This window comes from Helianthus annuus, chromosome 5 (genome assembly GCF_002127325.2).
Source record: "Helianthus annuus cultivar XRQ/B chromosome 5, HanXRQr2.0-SUNRISE, whole genome shotgun sequence".
Lineage (NCBI taxonomy): Eukaryota > Viridiplantae > Streptophyta > Magnoliopsida > Asterales > Asteraceae > Helianthus > Helianthus annuus.
This window is the reverse complement of record NC_035437.2, coordinates 120,444,839-120,456,977: the sequence shown is the minus strand read 5'-3', so window position 1 is coordinate 120,456,977 and position 12,139 is coordinate 120,444,839. Positions and strand designations below refer to the sequence as shown.

The 12,139-nt window shown below is 35.3% G+C and overlaps 1 protein-coding gene across 5 annotated transcripts in view; it reads left to right on the top strand.

The window, feature by feature from the left end:
- The window catches only part of LOC110865968, a 55,415-nt gene that overhangs the window by 11,717 nt on the left and 31,559 nt on the right, over window positions 1-12,139 (top strand). For 3 of the 5 annotated variants that reach the window (XM_035990162.1, XM_035990161.1, XM_035990164.1), the window contains exons 6-17: window positions 302-328; window positions 416-442; window positions 558-584; window positions 1,334-1,360; window positions 1,448-1,474; window positions 1,597-1,623; window positions 2,423-2,446; window positions 2,534-2,560; window positions 2,681-2,707; window positions 2,847-2,873; window positions 2,978-3,004; window positions 3,111-3,137. In XM_035990162.1, coding sequence (XP_035846055.1) covers window positions 302-328; window positions 416-442; window positions 558-584; window positions 1,334-1,360; window positions 1,448-1,474; window positions 1,597-1,623; window positions 2,423-2,446; window positions 2,534-2,560; window positions 2,681-2,707; window positions 2,847-2,873; window positions 2,978-3,004; window positions 3,111-3,137 — 321 coding nt within the window. The remainder of the gene's footprint in view (window positions 1-301; window positions 329-415; window positions 443-557; window positions 585-1,333; window positions 1,361-1,447; window positions 1,475-1,596; window positions 1,624-2,422; window positions 2,447-2,533; window positions 2,561-2,680; window positions 2,708-2,846; window positions 2,874-2,977; window positions 3,005-3,110; window positions 3,138-12,139) is intronic. The other 2 variants (XM_035990163.1, XM_035990165.1) reach the window with 2 other exon arrangements.

Sequence of the window (12,139 nt, the reverse complement as noted above, 5' to 3'; positions counted from 1 at the left end):
AAATATTGTTTTAGTATTGTAGGAAACATTGAAAATGTAAGATCATATGCAGGATTGTTTTTATTGTGTAAGATGCACAACTATTTTTTAAGATAGGTTCATTAAACGATTAGAGTTTATTAATTTGAATATCAAAATTAAATAATAGACTTATTAAATAATTTGTTCAAATTGCCTTTGTATCCTTTATTCTTTTTATTCTTAATTTTAGTTCTTTACATTTGAACGCTCCACTGTTTATATATTACTCGAATAAATAAACTCATGCACTTGCTTTTTAAAATATTTGGTACTATCACAGGAACTAGAAGAAGCATTGGGATTGCAAGTAAGTACAAGTTTATTGGAAATCAAGAGATTACACTGCATCTAAATTAACTATATTAACCATTTCTGAAAATACTTCATTGCGCAGAAACTTGTGGAAACATTGCAAATACAGGTAATTATGTTCACATTTGATGGAATTTAAGAGTTTAACTTGTGGCTGGACATCCAATTGATCTAAAATACACTTCTGTTTTATTTATTTAATTTTTTTTGTTTTGGTTGTGAAGCATTTTGAAGAGGCGTGTGAAATGCATGTGTACTTCTTATACTCTATGAACTTCCTTTGTGCCAAATTATGCTAAATTATATATATATATATATATATATATATATATATATATATATATATATATATATATATATATATATATTGATATAGAGGGGGTTTATTTGAGAAGAATCTTCTTAAAAAAAGTAAAAATGAATTAACCTAGACCATATATTTTTTTTTATCAATGGTTGTGAATCTAGGTATCATTTTTATCCACTTTTAACTAATGCTTTAATTACTAAGGGTAGTACAGATATTTTGATGTAGAATGTTGATAAATATTTTTAAAGAGTTACTCAAGTCTTATTAACGCAACCATAAATTCCTCATTCACCATCATTAACGTATAGGCTCCTACACAAATTTTATTTGAAGTGGCAAAATTATTTAAAGGTGTTTGAGTCCTACACATTCTGTATCCTACACCAAAATATTGTTTTAACGGTGTTGGAAACATTGAAAATGTAAGATCATATGCAGGATTGTTTTTATTGTGTAAGATGCACAATTATTTTTTAAGATAGGCTCATTAAATGATTAGAGTTATTAATTTGAATATCAAAATTAAATAATAGACTTATTAAATGATTTGTTCAAATTGACATTGTATCCTTTATTCTTTTTATTCTTAATTTTTAATTCTTCTCATTTTAACTCTCCACTATTTATATATTACTCCAATAAATAAACTCATGCACTTGCTTCTTTTTAAAATGTTTGGTACTGTCACAGGAACTAGAAGAAGCATTGGGATTGCAAGTAAGTACAAGTTTATTGGAAATCAAGAGATTACACTGCATCTAAATTAATTATATTAACCATTTCTGAAAATACTTCATTGCGCAGAAACGTGTGGAAACATTGCAAATACAGGTAATTAAGTTCACATTTGGTGGAATTTAAGAGGTTAACTTGTGTTTGGACATCCGATTGATCTAAAACACACTTCTACTTTATTTATTTATTTATTTATTTATTTTGTTTTGGTGGTGAAGCATTTTGAAGAGGCGTGTGAAATGCATGTGAGTACTTCTTATAAACTATGAACTTCCTTTGTGCCAAATTATGCTAAATTATATATATATATATATATATATATATATATGTGTGTGTGTGTGTATGTATGTATATATTTATATAGAGGGGTTTCATTTGAGAAGAATCTTCTTAAAAGAAGTAAAAATGAATTAACCTAGACCCTATATTTTTTTTATCAATGGTTGTGAATGAAGATATCATTTTTGTCCACTTCTAAATAATGCTTTAATTACTAAGGGTAGTATAAATAGTTTGATGTAGAATATTAATAAGTATTTTTAAAGAGTTACTCAAGTCTTATTAATGCAACCATAAGTTCCTCTTTCACCATCATTAATGTATTGGCTCCTACACAAATTTTATTAGAATTGACAAAATTATTTATAAATTTTGTGTCCTACACATATTTTATTATGAGTCGCAAAATTATTTAAAAGTGTATGAGTCCTACACATTCTGTATCATACTCCAAGATATTGTTTAGTTGTGTAGGGAACGTTGAAAATGTAAGATCATATGCAGGATTGTTTTATTGTGTAAGATGCACAAATATTTTTTAAGATAGGCTCATTAAATTAAATATTAAATGATTAGAGTTTATTAATTTGAATATCAAAATTAAATAATAGACTTATTAAATGATTTGTTCAAATTGCCTTTGTATCCTTTATTCTTTTTATTTTTAATTTTTAATTCTTCTCATTTGAACTCTCCACTGTTTATATATTACTCGAATAAATAAATTTATGCACTTGCTTTTTAAAATGTCTGGTACTGTTACAGGAACTAGAAGCATTGGGATTGCAAGTAAGTACAAGTTTATTGGAAATCAAGAGAATACACTGCATCTAAATTAACTATATTAACCATTTCTTAAACTACTTCATTGCCCAGAAACGTGTGGAAACATTGCAAATACAGGTTATTAAGTTCACATTTGATGGAATTTAAGAGGTTAACTTGTGTCTGGACATCCAATTGATCTAAAACACACTTCTGGTTTATTTGTTTTTTTTTTTTTTGTTTGTTTTGGTGGTGAAGCATTGTGAAGAGGCGTGTGAAATGCATGTGAGTACTTCTTATAAACTATGAACTTCCTTTGCGCATTAAGTGGATCGAACTCATCCATTTCTTTCCAAATTCGTTTCTTTACGCTAAACTAACTAGATCAACTCATCCATTTATGTCAAAATTCGTTTGATGTCAGAAACTTGAAAATGCATTGGGATTGCCGGTAAGTTCAAATTTGATAAATATGAAAGGGTTTCTCTGTATCCATATACGATAAATTAACAAGATTGGACACATCCATTTCGTTCAAACTTTATTTGATTTCAGGAACTTGAAGAAGCATTGGGATTACCTGTAAGTTCACATTTGATATATAAAAAAGTTTCTTTGTATCTATATAAACTAAATGGACAGGAAGAAACTCATACATATCTTTTATGGTAATTTGTATGGTGGCAAGGAACTTGAGGAAACATTGGAATTGGAGGTAAGTTCAAGATTATTAAAATTAAAATGGTGATTATTTCTAAGCTGTATTGTTGGTCCCAGTATGCATATATCTAATCATCCTTTATATGATACCAATTAGAGGTGCACAAATCGAGTTAGGGTTCATCCGGAACTGGTTGAGTTGATGTTGGAAATAGTCACACTGGGTTGGGTTCAACCCGGTTAAGGGTTTGTAGAACTGAATATTGTGAAATTGATTCGGTTGGGTTGAGTTCTTAAATGGGATTCAACCAAATTTTAAAATAAAAATATCAAAAAATGAATATTCCCCAAATTTCGGGTCCCGTTTTTCTAAATGCTTCACTAACGGTAGGTTTTGTTGGAGAACAACCCATATTGACACATGAATGACTGCTTTCGAGTGTTGTGATTCAATCAACACCTTCAATTAGGGGTAAGTAAATTAACCGCTATAACCAATATCTAAACCATAATCGACATAACAGAATCGCTAATAAACGATAACCAATGGTTACGGTTATGAAACTTTGCATAACCGTTCAATCGGTAATGGTTATGGTTATGAAGCTTTGGTTAACCGATATAACTGAAACCAAACTGATCTTGTAATGGTAAGTTCATATAATGGATTTATGTTTTACATAACCATATAGAGGGTTTTTACTTATATAAAAGTATGTTAGTAACAAAATGATCTTGATATAGATACCCTTTACTTTGATAAAGAATTAAGGTGATATGATCATAGTTATTTTTTGTTTAGAATTACCTTATAAAAAGAACCCCAAATCGATAGTTTAACCAAAAAGTTTAGTCTTAGTTATCTAATAAAAAAAAGCTCAAGCTAAGTTTAAATCGTGCACAACCCTATTTATTTAAAACCTTGCTTGGTTACTTAACCGAAATTAACCAAAACCGAACCATAACTGACTTCATAACCGATTAACCGTAACCGAAGTTTGGTTATGGTTATGTTTACCAAAATTCCATAATCGAAACTAGCGGTTATGGTTATGTTTAATGGTAAAAACCGAACCAAACCAACCCATGCACACCCGGCCCCTACATTCAATACATATTTATATTACCATTTTTGGTGAAAAATTTCTAAAAACTTTACATTTAATGGCCTAAAACTATCACATATGCGATAACTAGCCATTGCGAAATGGCTTGTTTCTTGCACCTGAACGGATTCGCGAATTAGGGTTGAAATCAGGGTTTCAAACTAGGTTGGGTGATCGAGAAATGAACTACCTGGTTGAAATATGTGTGACTGTGGAAATATCCAAACGCCAAGTCCTACCCTACTGATTGAAACACGTCCAAACCGGTTGGCTAGAGCTCGGGTTCAACCTGGGTTCAGATAGGATTACTAGGTTTGGTTCCTAACCGGTGTAGGTTGCACCTGTAGCTACCCTGAACCATAGTTTTAAAAGCCATCGCCTCTTGGCCTAGGTCTAATCTCCAGGCGAGGCGAGACAATTGCCCCTTAAGTCAAGGAAATTGCGCTTTAATTCTTCAAGTGGGTGATGGTTGAGGCGCAGATTCCGACGAGACTTCTAGATCCGGAGAGTTTCCGGCCAAATTCTCTAACTTTCGACAAAATTCCAGCTACATTACTACTTTTATTTATCGGAAACTACTTTTCTAAACTAATACACTAATATTTTATAACTGCTGGTACTAGATAGATGATAGTGAATAATATATAATAGCTTTATTTTATTTTATTTGAAAAATAATATTAATTTTCTAATACATAAAAAAGTTTTCATTGTGCGATTTATTTTTCTCAGACTCTCGTTTTTTTTGCTCCTTACGCCTAAGCCACAAGCGAGGCCTATGCGCCTTTAGTACGCCTAGCACCTTTAATAACTATCCCCACCTTTAATAACTATCCCCTGAACAACTAATTTATTATTTCAATTGTTTGAAAATCATTTTACTGATCCTGAATTACATATATTTAATTATCTTATATATGCTCCCTTGATTTGCCTTGAACCTATAACCAATGCTATATGCTACCTTGATTTGCCTTGAACCTATAACCAATGCTATATGCTACCTTGATTTGCCTTGAACCTATAACCACTGCTCGCTCAAGTTTTGAGGGCCAACATGGATTATATATATCTCTATAACTAATAAATAAGTAACTTTTTTTTGGCCAACCAAGAGGAGAATATATTCATACCAAACCAAAAGACAAACACCTTAGCAAGAAGCTAACAGGTGCCCAACAACAACAGAAGCAAAACAAACATACAGGGAAGAAAGAAAAAGAAAAAGCTACAGCAACAAAGCACACTTAACCAAAACTTAACCCCTCAAACTTGTTCCAGCTATCCGTGTTGAGACCGTCCATTTTGCATCTTTTCGCCATCCACCAGTAAGTTCCTTCTTTAATTTCCTCCACAATTCTGCTGGCCGATTTGTGCTTCCCCTTGAACACTTTATCGTTCCGACAAAGCCACAGTTTCCATAGAGTGAACAAGAAAATAGCATACACCACTCGCTTCCACTTATGATCCATATCTGTGTTTAGAGCATGCTGAAGAATCTGTCTAACGGACTTAAACCTGCTTGGAATAGGAATCCTAACCCACACACAGACTGTCCACCAAACTGTCTTCGCAAAAGAACACTCGACAAGCAAGTGGTCCGCATTCTCTTCATGAATACACACAGATTACACATGCAGTCACTGATAACCACATTTCTAGACGCCAAAGCTGAGGCGGTAGGGATATTCCCATTAAAAGCTCTCCACACAAAGTGGTTTACTTTAGGGACCGCTAAACTGCTCCATTTAAAAAGGGGTTGCCGCGTACATGTGTTTGTGCTTTCCTCCAAATCTGTCCTCACCCACTTCACCGAAAATTCCGATTTTACCCCCTGAGCAACCCATTCCCACTTATCGTTAGAGTCCGTTATAGAGGCCTGGCCCAACAGACGCATAATCCTCTGCAACTCATCCAGTTCTACAGCCGAACTAGGTCTTCTGATCCACTTCAGCTCCCAAGTAATACCCCCGCTCCCACGGTTATAGAACTCCGAGACCAAACCATGTTTACCTTTCGAAATAGTGTAAATGGAAGGGAATTGATCTTTCAACCGACACCCTTGACACCATTTATCATACCAAAACCGCACAGTGTCCCCCTTCCCCACCTCGCCTGCAAGATGGTCATTTAGATCCAAATTATACTTCCTAAACTCTTTATTCACAGCCACAATTGCCTTCCAAACCCCGACCATGGAATTTTTTGAAGGGATAATATTATGAGCTCTCCCACCCCCATGTATTTCGTCAATAACCTTGTTCCACAGATGGTTTTTACAGATCTTATAGCGCCACCACCATTTAGAAATAAGACCCAAGTTCATCTCCTTGATACCCCCGACCCCCAACCCTCCAGCCTTTTTCGAGCTTAGAATCCTATCCCACGCCACCCATCGAATCTTCCGGCCTATGCTAGATCCACCCCACAGAAATCTTCGGCGAATCCCTTTGAGAGTTTTGATAACTCCGATAGGCGCTTTGAATAACGACAGGTAGTAGTTTTCCATCGAACCCAAAACCGATTTAATAAATGTTACCCTTCCAGCAAAAGATAACATACGAGCCTTCCAAAAAGATAATTTGGCATTAAATCTATCCACGACCGCTTTCCAACTAGCCATACGGTTCATGTTTGCCCCGACCGGTAATCCGAGGTAGATAAACGGGAATTCTCCTTTCCGGCATCCGAGAATATTGGCCAAATCCTCCACCTCTTCGTCATTAACCCCAACCCCATAGACTTTACTTTTAAACAAGTTTACTTTGAGCCCCGAAGCCATTTGAAAACACCTAAGAATTCTATTAAGAATTCTAAAATTTTCATCCGACCAATTGCCCAAAAACAAAGCGTCGTCCGCATAAAAAAGGTGAGAAAGGCACAACCCTTCTCTTGTAATCTTTACACCTTTAAACAATTCCGCCTTTGTTGCTTTGTCCACCATTACATGAAGAGCTTCCATGACAATGGTAAACAAAAACGGCGAGAGAGGGTCGCCTTGTCTAAGACCCCGTTTTATCTCAAATTCATCCGTGGGGGACCCATTGATTAGAACCGAGGCCCGACCCGTAAAAAGAATCCCCATGATCCAATTTTTCCACCTCGACGGAAAACCCATATGGCGCATAGTATTTATGAGGAATTTCCAAGACACACAATCATAGGCTTTCTCAAAGTCGACTTTGAAAACCATAATTTTTTTCTTGCTTCTCCTTGCCCAGTTCACCACCTCGTTTATAATTAGCGGCCCATCCAATATGTTCCCTCCCTTAATAAAAGCTGACTGCTCATTCGAAATTATAGACCCCAATACCTTTTTTAGCCTATTTGCAAGCACTTTGGACACAATCTTGCTAATTACACCAATAAGCGATATAGGTCTAAAATCCGATAGGGACATCGGATCTAAGACCTTAGGAATTAAAGCCACAAATGATGAATTTACAGACTTACTGATTGTGCCATGGACGAAAAACTCATCCATGATTCCCCGGACATGAGGTTTTAGCTTCTCCCAGTAATGTCTAACAAAAGCGAAGGAAAAACCGTCCGGTCCTGGCGATTTATCATTGCCACACTCCCATACCGCCACCCGAATCTCTTCATTAGAAAACGGTTCGATTAAGGATGCCGCTTCCGAGTCCGAAAGCTTCGAGAATCCGTCACCACGCATCTTTGGCCTCATCTCCTCCGGCTCCCGGTACTTTTTAGCAAAGAACTCCCGAACCTCCTCCTTAATAACATCCGGCCTAGATTCCCAAGCGCCATTTAAGTACAGCCCATCGATTTTATTCCGAGCTTTCTTAGAATTAACAACCCCGTGAAAAAATTTTGAGTTTTCATCTCCATGTAATAACCAATCGATTTTGGCTTTCTGATGAATATCTTGAAGTCTCTTCCATTCGAAATTCCGAGTGACCAGTTTATTATCCTTCCAACATTTTCTTTCCTCCTCGCTTAGAATCCGAACTTCCGCCAAACACTCCAGTTGTTGAACCATAGCTTTAGCCTGCTCAAAATCTTTTTCTTCTATGTCTTTTTTCTGCCTCCTCCAAGCCTTGATAAGATTTTTGGTAGCTTTCAACTTCTTCCCCATCCTAAGGTCGGCCGGCCCTGTACCCGCGTCCATATCCATGCCCCGATTCACCAAATCATCTAACTCTTGTTCACCTAACCAAGAATTGAAAAATCGAAACGGAATTGGACCGATTCCATCCTCACGAATCGAAAGAAGAAGCGGCGAATGGTCCGACACGTCTCTTTCAAGAGCCGTGAGCTTAGCGTTAGGCCACGATTCCATGAAGTGTTCGCAAACGAACACACGGTCAATTTTACTCAGCCTTTGACCGTCACCCGACATAAAAGTAAACTTCCTACCTCCCATTTGGTATTCCAACAGGCCCGCGACTGCCACAAAATTATTAAAAACCAAAGCATTCCCCTGGTTAAACTCTGAATTGAACCTTTCTTCTGGCACACGCACATCATTAAAGTCTCCAAGCAAAATCCATTTACCCATAGTACCCTCCATCACGTTCAGAAGGTCCTCCCAAAGACGTTTCCTAGCCCCGGAATCAGTTGGGGCGTAAACATTTACTACATTCAAGGGAATAGAGTTCCCCACAAGAAGCCCACTAACCAGAATGAAATGTTGGCCTGTAACAATGTTGGTTTCCGAGAAAATCGACGAGTTCCAAATCGAAAACAAGCCTCCAGATCTCCCCCGATAGCATTGACCACAACCTTCCTGTGATTCGACCTATCCCAAAATTTCTCCACCTGAGCATCTGACATGGAACGCAACTGAGTCTCCTGAACCGCAATAAACGAAATACTGTAGTCTTGTTTCAAGCGTCTCACCCTGGCGGCTTTATCCGCACCTCCTGCCCCCTTAACATTAAAGGATAAAAAATTCATTGGCCTTTGTTCTCCTGCTCCCCCACAATCGAGTCCTTTAGCTGAGACTCAAAGTTTTGTAGCGGTAGACCGACTACATTGCCTACCGCTTCCGTTTCCCCCATCTCTGTGACCACGTCTACTGCGTTAGGAATAAGGTTCGGTCTTGAAACTGTCGCCTGCTGAACATTCCCTTCTTCCTCCCAATCTGATTCAAACCCGTCATCAAGCCCTGACGTGTTGCTCCCGAACGTGTCTGGCACCTCCAATTCCTCATCAAAACGAACCCTTCTCCTCTGCAATTTAACCTTACGTTTTTTCTTTTTGGCGGCATTAGAGGACTCTGAGCTATCTTCTCTCTCAACCTGATCTTTTAACTTTTTGTTAAGGTCAAAGGAGAATACTTTCCTATTTGATTTGCTGAAGGGCATCCTATCCAAACATCCTCCACGTTTAGGCCCCCTTTTTCTTTTCTTAAAAGAGCTTCCAGCCCAGTCATTAAAATTAAAAGCCCAATTATCTGGCCCACAAACTGGTAAAGACCCAATAACAAAACCAGAAGAAGACTGAGGCAAAGAAGTAACCCCAGCGGCCCCACTATTCCAGTTGGCATCATGGGGAAAGTTCCAAGAGGCCCCACGAATCCCTTGCTCATCATTTGTTTTCTCGAAATCCTCATCTGCATGGCCTGCCCCATGCAAAGGAGCCGCCTCATCCTGACCTTGCACGACCCCCAACATGTCGACTCCCTTCTCAAGCGCCTGCCCATCTTCCTCTATCGCTGGAGACTTATCGGTGACTGCGTTACCGTCCGCCAACACCGGCGACCCCCCGGTATTCCCATCCAAAAGCCACGATAAGTCACAAAAAACCTTCGAATCCACCAGAGTAACTTCTGTTATCCAAACCTCACAAGAACTATTCCCCCACTTTAGGTCGATTTTTCAACTTGTAATAATCCATTCTCTGAGCCTAATATTCTGATTCTGATTCTTTTATTTCATCTATGAGATCTCTGAGCCCACGTGTCATAATGAGTGAATATGAAATATTTAAATTACTAGGTTATAACCCCGTGTATTACACGGGTCGAATAAATGATTTTATATACTAAATAATAAAACAATATATCTTTAAAAACCTCTTTTATTGTACGGGTTGAATAAATATAATTTTATATATTAAATAATAAAAAGTTATATCTATAAGAACCATATTGTATGGGTTGAATAAATATAATTTTATATACCAAATAAAAAAAATGTTGGTAACAATTCCGACAAATTGATTTATAAATTATGTAATAAAATTGATATAATATTTTTTTTAGTAATGAAAATAAAAATATTTCATATATTAATACAAAGTTTGGTTTTCGTAATAAATAATTTGTTTTATTTAAAACTATCTTAAATTAACAATTTAAATTTTAGAATCATATTTTATTAGAAAAATAGAAGAATGGTATTCAAAATTTAAAGTATGATGAAATTTGATATTAGCTCATTATTCATTTATTTATTTAATTAATATAAGATAAGTTTGGAAATGAGACGAGAAAATCATAAAATAAATGTTTACAATGAATGATAGGCGTTACACATTAATGTTTTATTATATAGTATAATATAAATATATATTTATATTGATATAAATAGATTATTATATTGTAGTAAAATTTGTTAACGGAGTCTCAATAAATTTAACCATTTATTTAAAACTTGTAAATGTAGAAATGATAAATAATATTAGTTAATTTTATTTTAAGTTTCGTAAAATCTATTTGATATCAAACTAATAAAACGTTCAAATATGTAGTTAATATCAAGAGTAAATTATGATTTTGACCCCTATGGTGATATCACTTTTACTCTTTTAGGAAAAAAAAATGAATTTCTTAACATCTGAGCCTACAACGTCTTTTTTTCTAACCCTTTTGGCCCCCCAAAAGGGTTAGAAAAAAAGACGTTGGGGTCCAAAAGGGTTAGAAAAAAAGACGTTGAGGACTCAGATTTTAAAAAATTCATTTTTTAACTTAGTTTGAATTTGAAGTAAATAGATAAATATAAAAGTAATAATTAAACTAAATAATATTTAGTAGGAGGATTATCTATAATTAATTAGAAGAGATTAAATTAAAATTATAATTATCCCTAAAACATGGCCTAATATGATGACAAATGTCCCAAAATTGGTTTCTTTTATTATATGTATAGATTAAATTGGTTCTCATTTTTCCTTTTTTTTTGTTTTTGTTTTTTTAAAACACAACGGAAATTTCATTAATTATCAAACCAGTGGTCACCATATCCCTTTGCATACCCCACAGATCTTGGTAGATCTATTTATTTTTTGTCCTGCTGTTGGTGCTTTGTTTGTCTTGATGGTTTGTCTTGCTTTTAGTGTTTTGTTTGTCAAAAAAAAATACTAAAGCATACATACATCAAAGGCATTTAGGTTGAAACATTATAGCTACACCATTCTGGACGACCTATGAGTAACGCATTCGTAAGTCATCCCCTTTTTTATTTCCTTCACCAATCTGAATCTTGTGATTGGCTAATCCCGATGATTTTGGATGGATCCACCAGCAGCCCATTGGGTTAAGGGGGTGTTTAGGGTTGAGTTTTGAAGAAGATTTTTAGATTATTGAGTTTTGAAATCGTAAATAATCAGTTTTGAGTGTTTGGGTAAAAAAATGATTATTTGCGTTTAGAAACTTACAAAACGCAGTTTTCCAAAAGCAGCTCCCCCCCCTCTACTGCAACAAAACACAGTTTTCCAAAAATTGATTAGTTGCGTTTAGAAAAAAGGATTTTCACTTGTTTATTTTTCAAAAATATATATTTGCCAAACACTCAAATAGTTGATGATCTGATTATTGTGATATCAAGCAACATAATCAAATTCAAACACAATATTTCAACATCACGTTTTGTTACAGTTAATTATCTAATTTTGATTATTTAAAACACATATTCTATTTTCAAAACTCAACCCCAAACACTCTCTAAAAAAAGAGTCTCAAATATGTTAGGAATAATTAGGTGGTGTT